Source organism: Kwoniella botswanensis, chromosome 1 (assembly GCF_036426115.1).
Source record: "Kwoniella botswanensis chromosome 1, complete sequence".
In the NCBI taxonomy this organism is placed as follows: Eukaryota; Fungi; Basidiomycota; class Tremellomycetes; order Tremellales; family Cryptococcaceae; genus Kwoniella; species Kwoniella botswanensis.
In genome coordinates, this window is record NC_088599.1 from 9,615,927 (window position 1) to 9,634,234 (window position 18,308).

At 44.4% G+C, this 18,308-nt stretch overlaps 10 protein-coding genes across 10 annotated transcripts; 6 read left to right on the forward strand and 4 right to left on the reverse strand.

The window, feature by feature from the left end:
• Positions 1-241: 241 nt before the first annotated feature.
• On the reverse strand, positions 242-1,638 carry L199_003624 (uncharacterized protein; the record flags this gene model as incomplete). Its single annotated transcript, XM_064889354.1, has 4 exons — positions 242-386; positions 457-629; positions 692-1,173; positions 1,248-1,638. 4 exons carry the CDS (start codon positions 1,636-1,638, stop codon positions 242-244), a joined length of 1,191 nt encoding a protein of 396 aa, XP_064745426.1.
• A 2,021-nt stretch (positions 1,639-3,659) lies between these two features.
• L199_003625 (uncharacterized protein) lies at positions 3,660-5,143 on the forward strand (the record flags this gene model as incomplete). The annotated part of the gene is made up of 3 exons (XM_064889355.1): positions 3,660-3,982; positions 4,051-4,174; positions 4,241-5,143. The coding sequence occupies 3 exons, from the start codon at positions 3,660-3,662 to the stop codon at positions 5,141-5,143; spliced, it is 1,350 nt and encodes a 449-aa protein (XP_064745427.1).
• Positions 5,144-6,123: 980 nt separating this feature from the next.
• L199_003626 (uncharacterized protein) lies at positions 6,124-6,783 on the forward strand (the record flags this gene model as incomplete). Its single annotated transcript, XM_064889356.1, has 1 exon — positions 6,124-6,783. One exon carries the CDS (start codon positions 6,124-6,126, stop codon positions 6,781-6,783), a length of 660 nt encoding a protein of 219 aa, XP_064745428.1.
• A 1,325-nt stretch (positions 6,784-8,108) lies between these two features.
• On the forward strand, positions 8,109-9,254 carry L199_003627 (uncharacterized protein; the record flags this gene model as incomplete). Its single annotated transcript, XM_064889357.1, has 1 exon — positions 8,109-9,254. The coding sequence occupies one exon, from the start codon at positions 8,109-8,111 to the stop codon at positions 9,252-9,254; it is 1,146 nt and encodes a 381-aa protein (XP_064745429.1).
• A 775-nt stretch (positions 9,255-10,029) lies between these two features.
• On the forward strand, positions 10,030-10,572 carry L199_003628 (uncharacterized protein; the record flags this gene model as incomplete). Its single annotated transcript, XM_064889358.1, has 1 exon — positions 10,030-10,572. One exon carries the CDS (start codon positions 10,030-10,032, stop codon positions 10,570-10,572), a length of 543 nt encoding a protein of 180 aa, XP_064745430.1.
• Positions 10,573-10,966: 394 nt separating this feature from the next.
• Positions 10,967-11,926, reverse strand: L199_003629 (uncharacterized protein; the record flags this gene model as incomplete). The annotated part of the gene is made up of 7 exons (XM_064889359.1): positions 10,967-10,990; positions 11,069-11,134; positions 11,230-11,313; positions 11,401-11,487; positions 11,583-11,671; positions 11,739-11,820; positions 11,903-11,926. The coding sequence occupies 7 exons, from the start codon at positions 11,924-11,926 to the stop codon at positions 10,967-10,969; spliced, it is 456 nt and encodes a 151-aa protein (XP_064745431.1).
• A 375-nt stretch (positions 11,927-12,301) lies between these two features.
• On the forward strand, positions 12,302-13,588 carry L199_003630 (uncharacterized protein; the record flags this gene model as incomplete). The annotated part of the gene is made up of 1 exon (XM_064889360.1): positions 12,302-13,588. One exon carries the CDS (start codon positions 12,302-12,304, stop codon positions 13,586-13,588), a length of 1,287 nt encoding a protein of 428 aa, XP_064745432.1.
• A 382-nt stretch (positions 13,589-13,970) lies between these two features.
• On the forward strand, positions 13,971-14,267 carry L199_003631 (uncharacterized protein; the record flags this gene model as incomplete). The annotated part of the gene is made up of 2 exons (XM_064889361.1): positions 13,971-14,001; positions 14,062-14,267. The coding sequence occupies 2 exons, from the start codon at positions 13,971-13,973 to the stop codon at positions 14,265-14,267; spliced, it is 237 nt and encodes a 78-aa protein (XP_064745433.1).
• Positions 14,268-14,464: 197 nt separating this feature from the next.
• L199_003632 (uncharacterized protein) lies at positions 14,465-15,889 on the reverse strand (the record flags this gene model as incomplete). Its single annotated transcript, XM_064889362.1, has 2 exons — positions 14,465-15,723; positions 15,805-15,889. 2 exons carry the CDS (start codon positions 15,887-15,889, stop codon positions 14,465-14,467), a joined length of 1,344 nt encoding a protein of 447 aa, XP_064745434.1.
• A 1,587-nt stretch (positions 15,890-17,476) lies between these two features.
• On the reverse strand, positions 17,477-18,298 carry L199_003633 (uncharacterized protein; the record flags this gene model as incomplete). The annotated part of the gene is made up of 5 exons (XM_064889363.1): positions 17,477-17,555; positions 17,632-17,942; positions 18,016-18,080; positions 18,153-18,221; positions 18,277-18,298. The coding sequence occupies 5 exons, from the start codon at positions 18,296-18,298 to the stop codon at positions 17,477-17,479; spliced, it is 546 nt and encodes a 181-aa protein (XP_064745435.1).
• Between the last annotated feature and the right edge of the window lie 10 nt (positions 18,299-18,308).

Below are 18,308 nucleotides of genomic sequence, written 5' to 3' on the forward strand. Positions count from 1 at the left end.
AAGCATAAGCGTTTAAGCGTTTAAGCGGTGTCCTGGATCCGGTGTCATGTGTCATGTACTGTACTACAAGTGCAAGATGGCGTTTTAAGGATATCAAAAATGGGGTGTCTGCTTCTTACCGCCGGTATTCGTTGGAAGTACTGTGAAATACATTCTCTAATTGTTATGAGGATATAGAAGGAAAAACAAGACCCTATAAACCAATGTCCAGTCCAAACAAACGAGGCGCAATGCGATCCAATCAACTGTATTTCAAAAATCTTCCACCTGGATATCTCTGAGTCATCGACATTGTGTTTGGATCTGATGACTCTCCAGAAGTCATTAATGGGTTGGAAGTGTATGGAGATCTGACTTCGAGAAAAGGAATAGCAGGATGGTAAGACCTATATGCAATGCACTACGATTAGCGATGATTACATCACTCCAAAGAGAAAGGAGAAAACATGGACATACGATATATCCACAAGATGACTAGGGGCATTGTATGTAGCCTTGTAGGCTGCTGTTGATGTCGAAGCGAAAGAAGATGGGGTAGAAGACGTAAAGGAAGTTTGAGAGGAGCTAGGTAGGGTGGACAGCGGGTCTCCAGAAGGGGTTGCTTGTGCCGATTGAAATATCTCGTATTTCTTCCACACATGATACATTAGCATTCCCGCTTCATCACCATGGTAGGAAAGTTGATACTCACGGTATCTTCCATTCTTGTGTACATCGGATATCCATTACTGACCAAGGTTTCCCTGGAAGGCTCAGTCGACCTTCTTCCTTCGAAATTTCCTGCGTCGCCCATCCGCATAATTCTATCATCGCTAACAGAGGGAATGGTGGCTAATGAATTGGAATATGAGGATGAAGACGAGGACGAGGGGATGGATGGTTGAATCGACAATAAGGGTGTCAAATCCTGTTGATCAGGAAACGAGGACGGACCAAGTGGATGACTGGGCGGCAGGAAGAGTGGGTTGGGGGTGGTTACAGAAGGTGATAACATCCTAGGATTGGTCGGTATGATCATCGGACTAGGATTAGGGATGATCGGAATGCGAGAACGTGAAGTTGAAGAAGCGTTGGCAGCATTCGGGAGAGAAGGCAGCGGGGGATGTACGGAGGCTGGTTTGCTCCTGAGAAGCCACGAGGGTGGTCCACGAGGCTTCTCTACCTTCCTTTTGTCTAAGGGTATAGTAACGTCAGCTTCAGCAACTACGACCTGCTCGGAATACAAGTCAGAAGAAGATTGGACTCACAATGACACTCTCCCCTTCGCCTCTTACTTCTCTCTTTCTGCTGCTCTCCCTCCCCCTCTTGACCATGTCTCGACTTTCTCTTCTTACCCGTTTCTGTCGGTTTGGAATTCGAGAGAAGAGACGAAGGACTTTCCAAGACTAAGGCAACGAGATGAGAGGGATCTCGTGAAGAAGGTCGAATGTCTCCTGAATCCTCAAGCTGGTTCGGTGATCTTGTTTCTGGTTGAGATTCAACTTGAGGTGGAGCGGGAGGTTTCCGATATTGACTTTGGATTTTTCGACCATGATGACGAATGTGGGAGAAACGGAAAGGAGGCGTGGAAGATAGTGTGGTCGATGAAGACCCAGGTTGGATTTGAGGGAGCAGTCGGGGTGTGTTGTTATTGGTCATGGTGACTGGTCGGATGACGAGAGATATTTGAGTGAGTGGTGGAAGATGACGGGTATACGTTGAGATTGTTTCGAGTACAGTCTTTCTACTCGAAAGAAGAAGAGGGAGAGAATAGAAGAGCGTATTACTTATCTGTCGTTCGGCATCCATGCCCATGGCCATGTCATGTTCACATTTTCATGCTTATCCCCCACTTCCTTTTCCATAAATCCAATCAATGACAATCATTCTGTTTCCATCTCGTCCAAATCATCAGATCCGTCATCCATTCGACCATCGTCCATCATTCTTTTCCCCACTTTGAAGAACGATGAAAAAAGGTACTTCGGTTCCCATTCTCGTTTCCATCCATAATTAATTTTATCCATTGTTGAGTTGTTTGTCAAAGGGATCTTCTTTTGGTATTTTAGTGTACTAGTGAGATGGAATCAATTCCATCCGGAGATGCATCATATACTTGATCTCCGAGATAATCAACATTTCTGGTCATTCCCACACGCACTGACCTCACTTTGATCCTTGATGGATGTGATGGTGAACAAAAAGTGGGAGAAACACGTTTCGAGGAGTGAGTGGGGTGGGGTCGAATGTTAATGGGTTGTTCCTAGTACACTGAATCACCTAGTTGATCGATACACCATTTCTCTCGATGATATGATACGGTCAGACATCATATATCAGTAATCTAGAACATCAACAGTTCGCCTCGAGGGTGATTCGTCATCCTCATCCTTATCCGATGGAAGGAAAGAGACAGATCGATCTGACGATTCGGCAAAACTGATTAGTCCCACATGATACAAGGGTAAGTTAGCATGTTGGTAACCAAGTGATATTCACTGTACACATATACTTGGTACCGTACAAGTTACCTCAAGTTCCGGTCATACACAGTGCGATCCATTGCAGTTCATGACTAACCCTTTTTCAGCAAGGTATCACAAGTCTTCTGTCCTCCTGAGAGATCCTCCTTGGATCTACCCAGTGATCGCAACATCCAACAAAACACACGGTCCATGAGGGGGTCATATGCTTAATTGGTTTTGCACACTTCGTACTCCTCAATTCTCGATCATCAGCATGGAAAGAAAGATCGAAAGGATCATCAAGGTAAAAAGCACGATCAGTAACGTTATGTCTGATGGTGATGGTGATGGTGATGGTGATGGGCTGATGGCAGTGATGAAAATGATGTAACGTCTGTTGTTTGTTTTGCTTTCTTTGTTTTGATGGTTGATGAAACTTTGATTAGGATCCATTGCTGTACTTTTGATGTTCCTATGAGCACAAGCATTGATGGAAAGAGTTGATTGTTAAAAAGATGGTATGCGAGGCATGCATCAACGTGAGCTGAGCGAAAATAATGATGGATGGTGCAATGACGTGGACTTGATTTGTCTTATCACTCTCCATCCTCCAAAAAAAGTTGAACGACGGTGAGTAGCACCAAAATTTTGCGCACTCAGCTTTCTTCTTTTACTTCATTCACCTACCCATTGAAGTCAAATATACCAATGTCATACATATAACACAAGTTAACGATCTCACGATCTCATATCGTAAGTACCACTCTCCCTCTACTCATATGTTCGTCTCTTGGGGATCAATCCATACTTCCCACTCGTTTGATCCAAAGAAATTTAAATGATGAAACCGATGACGAGACCTAATCCCTCTTTCTCCTTTCTTTCGATTTCCCTACGTTCATTCTTCTTCCCGATCGGTTCGTCCTATTCGTTCTGAATGGGGCGAATCGGTCCTCGTGTGGAAGAAGGTTCATAATGGATGAAGGGTCGGGGGGAAGGAGAAAAGGGACGATGCCGAGTCTTATTACTAGTTTGGCGACTTTATTTCTGATACATTTTCTTCTTGGATCAAACGCATCTCCTTCACTCACCTCTCAAATACATCTTCTGGTGGAAGCTGATGTCCTTTGTGTGGTAATAGCCATTCTTTTTTCGTATTTTCAGGTCTAGGCTACATATAGTTATTCAGTTGCCTCATTTGCACATTACATCACGATGTCCCCATCCTCACCTGCAGGATCATCCTCCTCGTCCCTCTCTGAGGGGTATACAAACGTCTTACTGGCTTTACCGGACGGAACAATACCACTAGATCACTCGGATCTACGATCACATACGATATCCTTGATAGGTGGTTACCCTACTTTCCCACCTTTGCCCAATACCGCACAGATACCGAAAGGCATCACCTGTAAAGTCTGTAAGAAGCCTATACCCCTTCTTGCCCAGGTGTATTGCCCTCTGGAAAATGGCGAGAACGATAGGACAGTGTATGTTTTTGCTTGTTCGAGAGCCGGTTGCCAGAAGAAGGATGGAAGGTGAGCTATGCGTTTACTTCTTTTACTTCTTTTTCAAACAGCTTTGGCTGATTTTCTGCTTGTCGTAGCATAAGAGCCTTCAGAGCTTCGATACGGAATGAGGAGTATGTCAGAGATGTAGAAGAAAAGAGGAAAGCCGCCGAAGCCGAAGCTGAGAAAGAGAGAGAGAAGGCGAGGAAGAACCCTTTTACGGTAAGCTGATGAGTACTGTTTTTGGCAAAAAAGTGCAGAGCTTATATGCTCGATACTTGGATACAGCTCGCTACCGACGATCAGCCGAATGGTTCTGCTCTCTTTGGTTCAGCTCAACCACTTTTCGGTGCTGCTCCATCCAATCCTTTCGCACCGACATCCACACCCGCTGCCCCAGCTCCAGCTCCAGCTTCAATAGACTCAACCGCCGCAGACCTCTCTAAATTATCCATATCCCCTTCTTCTTCCTCATCCACTACGTTATCGCCTCCTATACCAGCTTATCAGCCTGCACAGTACCTGACCACCATCGACGAGTACCTTCCACCCCCCGACGATGTGGAGTACGAATCTTCAGATGATGACGATGAGAACGTAGACGAAGAGCTGAAAGGCGTCATGATGGACGATAATCTAGAAAGACTATTCTCGCAAAAAGTCGACGAAGTCTTCCAAGGCTTTGTGAAAAGGCTGGAAGGAAGCGATGGAGGACTAAAACAGGTTCTGAGATACGATTTTGGTGGTATCCCTTTACCTTATTCCTCTCAATCACCAATTACTCGAAAACTCTTTCCAGGTTGCGAAAAGCCTCTTGGCAAGAATCAAGAATTAGATGTAAACTCATTGTATACCATTGACGAGAAGGTGATTGGGCGATGTGAAGGATGTGGAGGCAAGAGGACATTCGAATTGCAATTGACTCCATACTTGATATCGTTATTGAAACCCGATACGATATCTATCACTGGTCAACCATCGGGACATCAGAAGAATGACAGAGGGAAGTTGACAGAAGAAGAGAGGAAGAAAGAACTGCAAGAATTAGCTCAAAAGATAAAAGCTGGCAATGCCGGTGCCAATGATGAAGTGGAGATGGAATGGGGAAATATCATGGTCTTTGGATGTGAGAATGATTGTATAGGTCTGAATGAGGAGGTTGTAGGTGTAGAGTGGGAGATGGGTTTGTAAATTATGTATCAAATTCCTGTTGTATGTCTAGTATAAAATGTATGAATATATCATTTACATTTGTTCCCTACTCAGTCGCATTGCACCAAAGATTCACTGACATTGGATGAAGATTGCCATGGCAGCTAGTCGACCGCTAACCTTCGGTAAATGACCTGTATGTTGATTGTTGGTACGCTGTCTGAAAAAATTTGGCAGAAACACCTTTGATCCTCGCTGGAGGCACTGCTGCTCTTTTTCTTGCTTTTCACAAACTTTCTTGAACTTTGCATACAGGGTAAGAGTGGTTTCTCCATTGTTTACATCATGTTTCCCACCGATGACAACAGCCATAAGACAAAGACATATCGGATTGAAGGGTTATCTCTCTGAACCCTTGCATCGTAGATATTGTATGACGAAAGGTTACTGTAAATCTCATACCAGCCATCTACTGGGACACGATGTCAGTAAGCTCCAGAAAGATGATGGTTAACCGAGGAGCAGAATGTCCGGTGGGAACCCCTTGTCTGAAGTTCAGAAGCATATCACATCACGTCGAAACGTACTGATGTGCACCTCCATTTGAAAAGGTCTTTCCGCACAGAGGCTGAGTGCTGACACTCAGCATGATCGAATTCGACTAAAGGAAGGCGGCTTACGAAACATCTATCTATGCTCCTCGCTTCCCTGGCAGAATGGAAAATTCCTGTTGCTGTGTACTGCACCATTGTTATGTCATTCTCTTTTTACAAAAGGCTATTCGAACCAACGAGGCAAACTTCCTTTTGATCATCGAAGGTACAGATCTGAGATTCCGGAGAGCTCGTAAGAATCGTTTGAAGGTCTTTCGAGCCTTGGCATCCCAACTTTGAGGTAGTTACTTTTGGTTATGATTTATCATGATCCGACGTTGCCTTGACCTTTTTTCTGGCTTTCACTCGATGTTACAATCCTGTATCACAAAGTGAAGTGAAGGACATCTGCAGATCGATAGGATAATGTCCCAGAAAACTTCGAATGACCGCCACATCGGATTTGAAGAACGGTCTGAGCCAAAGGGCGAACGTACATATGATCATGAGGAGCATGGTACGAGGTTCCCACTCCTACCGACAATTCCAGTAAAGCCAAGTAACGAGCTGGTTCAAACAGGCACACAAGCAATCGTTTTCCTAGATGATGCCATTTCATATGGCACGCCGTCAAACTCCCCTTATCGAGTGGTTCATGAAGGCTATATACCCAAAGAATACCTAGAGTCATGCGACGCATCGACACGTCATTTCGGATGTTTGGAAGTGGAGGAATATGGACTTGGCTTTGGACAAGAGACTATACCATGGGATGAAAATGACGTTCCATTTGATTTTACCTTGGGTACCATCAACAAGGAAGAAGTTTCCGAGGGGGTGTGCGATCGGCCTCAAGAGATCCTTCTTGCAGCTTCAGGATCCTGTGAAGATCAAGAGCAAGAGAACCCTTGGGTTTCCCAGATCCAGAGCGCTGGCAAGCTCCCTGAGACATCAAGATACAACCCCGCATCAGAGACTCCGAAAGCGTTGGCCCCTTCCCCTTCCCTCCCAATGATCAGCGATTCGAAGACAGCTCCCCATATCAATCCTGAGCACCTAAGGAGCTTCGCGGTTGAATGTTTATGATCGATATCGGAAATCCCATGAACACCTACCAAAGCCAGAATGGTGCTCGACCGCCTTAAAGGGTAGGGTGTCTCAAAGAGACCTAAAAGGTTATCTTTTCCATATAGACCCTCAAAATTCTGCATTGGACGAAATCAGCTGTCATGACACTTTGAAATGGCTAATGCCATTCCGATGGACTGTTAAGAGCTCGCCTGAACAGCTATCAAGTACTATACAGTCTTTGGAAAACGATTGGTGTATGACCGACCCTAAACCCTCCAAATCATCGAAAAGATCTAAATCATCGAAAAGTTCGACTAAAGACTATACAGAAACTGATAGACGAAATTCGGCGATGAGTTTGTTCTTCAGAACGCATCTTTGGGTAGGAGATTATTTGATCAGATCCAAAGCTGATTTGCTGAGAAGCCGTAAGGACTATATCAGGGAGGAGGATCTCCAAAGAGTGAGTAATATCGAGACGTTTTTGAATGTCGGTCACATGCTGTTAGAACCATGGGAAGACTGTACGATTGGAGATAAAACCTTGAGAAGGTTACCAAAAGACATGGGAAGATCACAAGTATTTAACGCTAGCAGGGGGAAAGATCCGGCAGGGCAGGAATAGTGGGTCTCAACGGTGTGATATGCTTTGAATAGAAAGGTCATCAGTATACAAAGAGTAAGGTGATGTGTATATACTGTACGTCATGATGCGAATGGATTATACAGATCCCGTTGAGGGATATGTTCTATAATTTCGACTTCATGAGGTAATATTGATATCCGATTATCGTTATTCGTCACAACGTCGCTACCCGATACAGTGTCAGAAACGGAACCCCATATTCTTGATTTATTCGCTATCATATGTGGTACTTTAGGAACTGACCAGGATAGAAACGAATGTGTAATCTGAGCTTTCGTACGCTAAGCGCATCGGACTGTACTCGGACCGTACGTCAAAAATCTTGAGCACACTGAACCATGGAGCCTCTTCAGGCGCAACCCGGAAAGGTTCCTCGCGATAAACGTTTGTATCGCCGGCACGAGACCGTTTGATATTGCAGAAGTGGGTATATAACCCTGTCTTTGCCTTCTTGCAAGCGAACATCGATGAGTCAGCTCTTCTAAGCCATAATGGATCTGTAAAAGATCTACTGTGTACGGACAGTAGAAAGGAATGGCACTCTGCTGGGTAAGGCCGTCATTTCCTGCCAATAGCAGCACTCTCCATTATATCTGACGTGCACGAGTTTTCACATATATACATATATAGGGGAACCGGTGGGTGTCAGAGTTGATCATCAACGATTTGTATCGATCAGCATCAATCACAAGCAATGGAAGGGTTTAACAATCGCCCCCAAAACAACACTGCACTTTCGATGGTCGCTCTTGACGTGAAAGATACCGACAGAACTCTTGCGCCGCAGACAATCCAGAGCTCTTTCCAGCCGTTTTCGAGCTCGTTTTTTCAGTATGACGATCCAGAGCTTGAATTTGATCAACTGTTTCCTCCAAACGCCGACTTGGACTATTACCTTCTGCCACCTTTATCGGAAGGGGTGTCGGAGCTTGTTCCATCAGCTGCTTTAGGTCCATCAAGTCAAGGAGGCAGCATTGATATAACAGGAGGCCTTCAAAATAACGTATCTTTGCCCGACACCGATGGAACGTCTATCACAGAATCGATGCTAAGTGGTTTAAATCGACCTAATGACCTAGCCAAGAGTAGGATGAACCCTTTCAAGGAGCTGGTATATACCATGCCGTCACTCTTCCAGACTACTGAGCTCCGTCAAACACATTTAAGAGAGTACCATTTCTCAGATATCGGCAAACTTCTCTTACAAGAACGATACGATTCCGAGTACGAGCGTACCTTTGGATGTTTCATGCAAGCACCTAATTGGGCTTCCGAACCTTCTGGTAGTATACTCCGCTCTTGGTCCTCAGCCAAGTATCAATCCTCCAGCATAATCGCCAGCCTTCCTAAGTCCAGGGAACCGTTTGACACCAGCACCATCGAGTTATCTCGAGTGAACGCGTTGGGTTGGCTTAATACCCTGAAAACATATTATACGTCCAACTTGCTCAAGGGATATCGTCTGAAGCGATACTATCGGAAGAACGATGGGAGAGAGTCATTCAGATCCGATCGTGCTTCTCGTGTGAGCGCAGTCATCTCAACAGCACTCACATGGGCTTTCACAAGATTCCTCCAAATTCACACTGGTGGAGAAGAAGGAGATCATTGGACCGGAGATAAATTGAATGATCAACTGGATAGGGTCAGAGAAACATTGTATATCGGTAGTGAGATGATACTTCATCAATGGGACGGACAAAGATTTGGAGACGACGAGTTAGAGAGACTCGGTAAAGATGAAAATCACTCTCAGGCTATGAAGGATGCTAATGCTGCTAAAGCCTCTGGGGACTGGGACCAATGGGTCCCACCGAGCAAGAGGAGAAAGGGTAAATGAAGTACAAAATAGGGGACTGTGAACGAATTCATGCCGAATTCGTTTTGACAAATTTAATGGTCATTTATGGTATCGAATAAATCAGAACAGCTTCATGAACATGTACAGCAGCTCATCGTGTGATATTTGCAGTTTACTATCAATGTAATAACTTTCCTTTGTACATGCCCGGTCCGTTGCCACTTTCATCCTTGAAACCCCCCTTGTTACGCACGATGACTGGCTATGAGCTACTATATATGAACTGTACAAATCCCTTTCGGCTGATGAGGACACCGCGAAGACCCACTTCATCTGAAATCAACATATGTTAGTCAGAGTTTATTCAATGCCCGACTCCTGACGCATCATGTTACGTTCTTTCCACTTCTGGCATTGACGATATAATATCACTAGCGATGCATTTCAGACTATATCAAGAGAAACTTTTCAATAGTATAGGTTTTGCCGCACATTCTTCCAGTGGTGATCGATACGTCGCGTTTCCAGTTGGCTGCATACACTAGAGTATATTTGCGCTTCAATCACAAATTACAGTGGTATCGACTGAGTTGATCAAAATCAGTAATCTTCAATACGCATATATGGAGACACCGACACTCCAATTTCGACTATCTGTTGACTCATTCGTCTATCATGATGATAGTCATTCAGGTGAGTGATCCATCTTTCGCAAACAACCTCATGAAGTCACCGAATATAACTACCCTTGCTATACTACATGGATATATTGCCTGAGAGTGGGAGGAGAGAACGAAGCCCCTCAATCCAGTCTATGGCAAGTAGCAAGCGTAGCTTTGAGGCTCTTGCAGGCGATGAGGATGATCCTATCATTTTGGGAGGTGACAATGAGCGTGACCATCAAGTATCATCCCTGACCCAACAGGATGCTCACTCGTCCCAGGGCGCTGCAAGCTCAGAGATCTTTCAAGAACCTCAACATGAAACGGTGTATAAGACTGGAGTGTCATCGTCTGCATTCGCCGAAGCCCATCGAGATAGTTGTGACTCGACCACCAACGAGCTCATTCCACCCCCTGGATGGGCTCCAATCTGCGCGCGTACAGCTGGAGGACGGTTCGCCTACAGTAAATTCGCCACGAAAGACGAAGATACAGTTTGTGAGCTTTCAGGCTCAGGTAATCTGATCATCAATAGATCAGAAGCGTTAGACTGGCTTAGTACTTACGAACCTGAAAAAGGCAGTCTGAGTGGTCTAGTCGATGATTGGTGTTTGAAGACAACTTCAAAATCAGGAAAAACGACCAAGATACAAAGGGGTAGAGACGTTGTTGGAACTATTCATAGAGGTCTCTAACAAGTTGGTGATTTCCTTTTTCACAGCTTGATTGAACAGGATCAACAGTCCAGATGGACAAAATCACAATTGAGAGATAAGTTCAGTGAAGAAGAGATGAGAAGCCTGACTGAGAAAGTTCTGTACGCCTGGGCAGGCTGGCAATCTGCGGTCAATGGTAGGAGTTTGCAATATCATCCGAAGGATTCAACTCAGGCAGATCGGATCAGGCAAGGGCTGAGTACTAGTAAGAGAAGAAAGGCTTAAGACATGGCACCGGCCATAAGTAAATGGAAGGATAGGAGTTCTTTTAGACGTGATGCGATATCGGAAGCTTGTTATTCATTGCGATTCCTGGCAGATATTCTATTTTTTAACATATATTTTTTTACTTAGCGATACTCGCATTCGACTTTTACAAAGCTGCTTCGACGTCGGCCTGGATGTTGAAAGTACATACGATCAGTTGGGCTTCTTGACTGAAGAAGAAGATCGGGTGGAGCTCGTTGAAACTCACAACTTTGGTGCTTCTAGCAGGGAACCAAGTGATCTTTCCATCCTTGACGAGGAACTTGGAAAAGTTCTGATATCAAATCCGTCAGCCGTCAGGACGTTGGTCAAAGTAGCAGGCTATCGAGAGAATTCATCGATGTTATTGGAATGGAAAGATGGACCCACCCAATCAATGTTCTCGACCGGTGGCTGCGAGTTCTCCTTCAAGTATTTCCAAATTGGTTGAGTCTCCGGTCCGTTAACGTCGGCCTGGATGTATCAGATAGGCGATCGTTATGTCAGCTGATATATCTCCGTGAATGAAACAATATCAACACAGCAGGAAAATCTACTAACCTTTTTAGCAATTGGGAAAGTCACGCCGTAATTCAATTGACAGAATTGTAAGACCTCGTCATCGGTTCCTGGTTCTTGAGCTTTGAACTATTGCATGTAGAGTCAGCCATATGCTTTGTGATGACTAGAAGAGCGGTTATGCAGGATTCAGATAACAGAGCGAGGCATGGATCTCTATTTACCTGATTACATGGGAATCCGATGATGACTAATCCTTTATCACCGTACTTCTCGTGAAGAGCTTGAAGTTCTTTATATTGAGGAGTAAGACCTATATACAGGGTGTACATCAACATCATGGAGAGCTATACGCCAAAAGGTGGGGAGATAAAGCTCACCACACTTGCTCGCTACGTTGACAAACAACAAAGTCTTGTCCTTGAGTTCGGATAAGGCGATTGATGATTTGGGGAATTCGACCTGTATGTACATTGCCGACCTCATCAACGAAATGGACGGGCTCTGAAGAAGAGGGGGTGTTTCAGGCTAGGCTGTAACTCACGGTGTAGGAGTAAATATCAGACATCGTGAGTGACTGTTCTGTTGAGTTTATGGTGTCTGAGAAGATACAGTATAGAGATGGATGGAAAATGGAGAGTGTTTGCGGTGATTTCGTCAGTGGTGAATCACGTCAGAGCTGGAACGGATTAGACCGATCACACCGGACATGGACATGAACATGACAGCCGTGGGAAACCAAATGAGAGGGAATGTTGATGTTCTCAAGAACCAGTGATCAATGCTCAAGTGCTTGCTTCTTGCTTGCTTTCGCATCGCACCACACTCGTAACGTATACACCAACACATGTCGACAAGTCACACATGACGATCACCGCCCTCAGGATGTTACCACACAATTGATCATCCCAACAATACACCTGACCGGACGGGATCAGGCATCATGGCATACTCCACTCACTCACTCACATACGACCAACCCCCTCCCTCCAAGAAACCCAGACTCATGCCCAACCCTCTGAACTCTCTGCCACCCCCTATACAGACTGGTCCTCGATCAGGTGAAGCGCCGTACCCAACAGCTTTGACGAAGAAGCAAAAGCGAGCTGCTCGAGACCAGTTCGTACTGCAAGATGGACTATTTGTCCGGAAAGTAATGGATCTCGTTCATTCGATCGATACTAGCCGCATCACCGAACCAGAAGAAGTACCTGTAAATCTACGATATTTCTTTAATCTACTCAAAAGGGACGATCCGAATGACCCTACGAGTGAAAAAATTTTAAACTCCAAATGTACCGAGAATATCATCTACCTCATAACTTGTCTTACCGTCAACCAACTAAATTTGAAAACACCTAGGAGAGTACTGAGTGTCGATTATCAAACCAATGTCGGCGTAAGATGTGATAGACCTGGATTAGGATTCCACTATCATGTCACTAGGTTGATAGGGTTGATCAGGTCAGAAGAACTGAAAGGGATCTTATGTTCTTTGAGTAAGATAGGAAATGGATGTCAGGGTAACCATACAAGTATAAGTGAAAATATACATACGGATAACAACAAGTATAGAGAAGTACTGACCAGAGGTGGATTCGAATTTGGTTATCTGTCCGATCACAAGATCAAAGGATATAATATGAAATCGATAGGATATAATAGTATCGAAGATATAGTTCAGAATGTTGAATGTCCAATGACGAAATTGAATTATGGATATATCCGAATGGTCTTGACTAGAGTGAAAACCCAACTCATGTCGCTCGAACCGAAATTGCTGAATAGATCTCAAAATATCAACCACTTTGCTTTTACGCAAATGCAGAAACACCTGACCATCTATAAAGAAATCAATAATGGAATTAGCAACACAACGGCCAAACTGAAATACGGTGGATTGGCTACGACAATCAATATAGGTTTAATCGAAAACCTCATCCCGACCTATCCACATATTGAAGAAAGTCATAGCGATAATCTACCTTCGATTATCGTTCAGTTGAATGGTCCGACCAGTACCATTAGGTTCCCGCAATTGCATCTGGATGTGGAGATAAGTACGGGAAATGTACTGGTGGTACCGTTGGGTAATCTCATACATCATTATGTCGTACCTCCTGCTTCCCAAGGTGCTGGAAGGCAAGATCAGAAAAGGTTGGTGATGGTATGTTATACTATAAAATGTATAGAAGAAGAGTATGATCATAGTAGAAAAGGGAAGAAGTAGATGATACGAGAATTGGGATCGCAATGGGATGGGGTGGGATGGATTGGATAAGATCAGAAGTAGTAACGAATTTTGATAACGATTTTTTATGACTTTACACGAACAATTCTCATGTCATATGCAGCTATCATGTATCCTTCTCGAGCTCCCTGTATGTCTGCTCATGTGGATCTGGTGGATGCATTCTGATGCCAGGCAGAGACGAATCCCATACGCTACCGAAAGGTCACTAGGAAATCTACAATGAGGGTGTGCCATCGTGGGAAAGTGAAATGAAGCCCTTCGAACGACGGGCCATGACGTCCATCTGGCTGCAGAATACAAGTCATCAACAAGTGTCAAGAGCGATTGTTTCATACATCTTCTGCAACCCTCAATCACCATGCCAGCCCCTCAAGACTGTCAAGAGGAAGGTCAGTACACTCTAGCCTGGTGTGCTTGGTCCTTAGTATGCTGAGTTCTTCAATGAACAGCATGTGCGATCCAGTCATGTCTGACTAAGAACAACTACAACGAATCAGCCTGTTCGTCCTATGTCGAAGCGTTATATCGATGTTGTCAGAAGATGTACGAGAGTACCAACGATAATGAGAGTAAAAGTACGGCGTGTCCCATAAGGAGTGTGGTGGAGAGGAAGATGAAGAGGATAGAAGCTGAGAAGGGACAAAATGGACGGTGACAGGACGAGACGGAATAGTGTATCGCATGGCTTCAAGGGAGACAAATGATGTTGTGAACATGTATCTATCTGTAGCACAAGTGTGAGCTCGGATCTCCTCTAAACATCTCTATGAGCATGTGTCACTTTCGGTGGCATAACCGATATTTGCTAATTTGCTTTTAACTCCACAGTCGTATCATCTGCATGCACATTAATCAACTAACTTCCATCTTATTCTTCCCCTCGCCCTGCTCCTTCCCCTGTTTCGCTTTCCCATCACCCTCATACAATATCGATCTCTTAGTAGGTACATACCTTCCCTCCACCTTTTCTCTCGCTACTCTCCTACTAGCATCGACGTTCTTCGCATCAATCTTGGAAATGATCAATTCCTCGTCATTTATCCTAACTTCATTCCAAGCTTCCAATATCCTTGCTGTGCCTAGATGAAGTATCGGTCGAATACTATCAGTCTGATCATCCAACTTCTCACCTGTCCATTCTCCTCCGTCTTTTAACGGTGGACAATGAACTTGTAAGAATCTTGTGAATGCCCATGAGAGAGCAGTAGTAATCACCGGGGCAAGACTTGATGATCTATCCATTCTTGCCTTCTCCGTTGAGCCCGACGCACGGCGGTACTTCTTCAGACAGAAACACTGACTCAGGTTGAGGGTGAAATATGTCTTATGGCCATTTAGCCATCCTAGACCATCCTTTCTCGATATACTCAGTTGTCCTTCCCCCTGTACCTGTCCAAAATCGGACAAATCCCTGGTGCTGGTAAAAGTTACGATTGGTTGAGATGTATTGTACATTTTTGAACTTGAGCTCATTTTTGGTGTCAGGCCTCCTCCTCCAGTTAGTTCGGCGGCCCAGACTGGAGCTTGCATATAACACCTCAAGTCTTTATTCAAACGTGAGTTTAGACGATCATTCCGGGGTTGTCGCCCAAGTTGATCGAATTTGTATATCTCGAGATTGGTTTGGCTGGGAGGTGTGGAATTGTATAAAGATGGGTATCCTTCCGATAGACTTATTCCAATTGGTGGAGGAGGCTGAATGGTATTCTTTTGAGAGATGGGATCTGGTAAGGTGTCATTCGGCAACTCATCAGGATCTTTAAGATCAATAAGGTCGCTTTCGAACAATTCGTATGACGCTCGTGGGTCTAGATCCGGTATATTGAGGATTGACGATGATAGGATTTGTGGGTCAAGCAAGAGATCACCCTGAAGATCATTTGAGGAAGTTAGTCCATTGAAATTAAGCGATTCACCTGAGTCATCCCTTACCCGGCCTTCAGTTTCGAGTGGCGAAGGCGAAGAGAGAAGGAACGAATCGAATCCTTCATCAGGTGGTTGAAACGCATATTGGTACTTGTACTCCTCTGGATCAATGTCGGACATCTCCATATGCAACAATTCAAATTGTGATTCAGATGGGGGTTCGTGGGCCGGAGAGGGGTGCGAAACTACAATACAGTATATGATAGGAAAACCAGCATTTCTGACGTTGATATTTCTAGGCTATATTCTGTACAGTATCTACTCACGCTCGGTAACGCCTTCATCCAATTGACTTGAAGACGCTTCTTCCCGTTTGGGAAGGATGAATGCGTACTTGGTTGACCTGTTCATGTCGATAATTATACCCGAAAGAACTCGTATACTGTATGACTAGATATCAATGTCGGTACATATACCCCCTCAAGGACAGAATGGCTCTATACCATTAACCGAATATACAGTACTATTGCTTTTGCTCGTTTACCCTGCCGCGGCATCAACAAAGACACCAATGTAAGAAGGCCTTCCATGAGAATCGCAAAAGCCCACCAAGGCTTTTGGAAGGGACTGGCACAGCCACACACAGATCGCTTCGAACAAGTCCTGAGAGGGTTCTAGCATAAGAGGAGGAAGTTATACTGTAGTATACTTTACAATTCTCGCTTCGCTCAACAAAGGATATCTAAACATCCACCTCCCCGAACAGATACCTATACTTTAGTGGTCTTGACATTACCGTATGACCGAGGTTTGAAATACCATATATCATACAAGATCAACAAGAAGCAATAGTAAGTACTTTTTCCATCTATAACAGTCCCTTTCCACTTATCCAAAAATTTACCAGCGGTCCCAATCAACGAAGACTTATCGATCTTTCTCTTAGACTCAGTTGAATTCAAATCCCCGTTTGGAAATTCTTTATTGAGCTGATGCGCATGCCAGCGTACAGACCAGAGCAAACCCCTTTCAAAGACCGACAAAATCTTGGTCGAAGCATCTCTAATAGGTAAATGTCTTTCTTTAGCTAGATAATTCTCTTATCACCCATTCGTCAGGTAAGGATCTAAGCATAGATCGTAGATGACTTGAATTGAAGGTGGGTGTGTAGGAATTCATCAAATCTATACAATCATCTCGATGTAACTGGAGAGTGCCACGCGAAGTCGTATGGTTGAGATATCCTGTTCGATCGGATCTACGAGTTTTGAACCTACATTTTTCCCTGGATGGGGATGTTCGCATGGTCCAACTTGGAGGAGGGATAAATTGGACCGCTTTGTTAGAATTTTCGAATACCTTTTTGGCGAATTGGCCGAGCGTTTCTGTGGGTTCTGGTATTTCCCACAGAGGAATATTTGTATGTGAAGTTTGACTTCGGCTGGATTCTGTCAAATGAGAATTATCTGCCAATAGAGCATCTGAATATGGGGTATCAGTGATAATATCCTCATATTCCTCAGAAAATCGATCTGTTCGGGCACATTGACGTACAATTAGCACTAACACAGTATGTATGTCATAAAGAGCAAATACTAACCATGAACGGCATCCTCCCAGTGCCAATCTATCGCTGTATCTTCGCTCATACTGATGGTATTGGGAGTTTGATATGACTGATGAGCTGATCAACTGGAACAATTCTCATTTCATTGGAAGGGCACATGCATATGTAGACAGTGGAGAGTTTAGAATCGATTGGATCAAAATCAGACAGCCACGAGCCGACTGGCGGGGTTTGATGACGTTGGGGATTTATTGATTAGTATTTCGCAATAGGAGACGACTCAATCAGTGAAGCTTCCACAAGAACCGATTGCCGTACATCATATAGCCATGGTATTTCGGATTCACTGCATAATCAGTATCATTCCAAAATAGATTACTCCTCTGCTTTCTGCTATTGCACCGATTGATCATGGGAGTGGAGTTTACAGGTTACTGAGATCCATTGGGAGCAGAAGCAACAGTGAATTTCCCATCTTTACTTCTTTCCCAAATATCCGAGGCATTTGCTCTACCAACCATAATCATACAATCAGCTGACGAATGACAACACATTAAATCTTCTGGAGTCTGCATGGATCACTTACAAAGGATAATGCGTCACACCTGATCCACCTCTATCCCCACCCACCAGATATTCGCACCCCTCCTCCCCTGCTTTCAGTCCATGAGCGTATCTTGATGCGCCTACCCCGCCAGGAAAACCGATGAAGTCGCCCTGAGAGACAGGTACTTCTTCAACTTGATGTTCTTTCCTCTCTCCCTCTCCGTCCTCTGGACCTGAAGAAGCGGGCTGGAAAGGATTGAGGATTGGAAGCGAAGCGTCAACCAGTTGAAGGATGGCTGAGCCGGAGAGTATATATATCCATTCTGTATTAGAAAGGTGATAGTGAATTGCCTAAATCATGTTACAACGGGTTGGCCCAGCGACGAACCTATTCTACTAAAGGGGTGTGCCGATTTACACTTACAGTAGATTCCATACCTGGACCTATTGATGATTTATGGACGGCTACACCCGTGTTTGCCATTCCGACTATCTCATCGGTACCACCTTAAGTCAGGACGATGCATAGTGTCCATCCTGATAGTACAGGGCGGGACATACCTTTATCGGATAGACAAGTGGTCTTTCTTAAGAGCATTGAGGTTCCTCCAGTGAGGCATGGGAGACATGCTTTTCTCGATATCATCAGCTTTGAGTACAGGGTGAGGATGGCTGGGGAAGCAACTATTGAAGAATGAATTGGACATGGTGAATGCG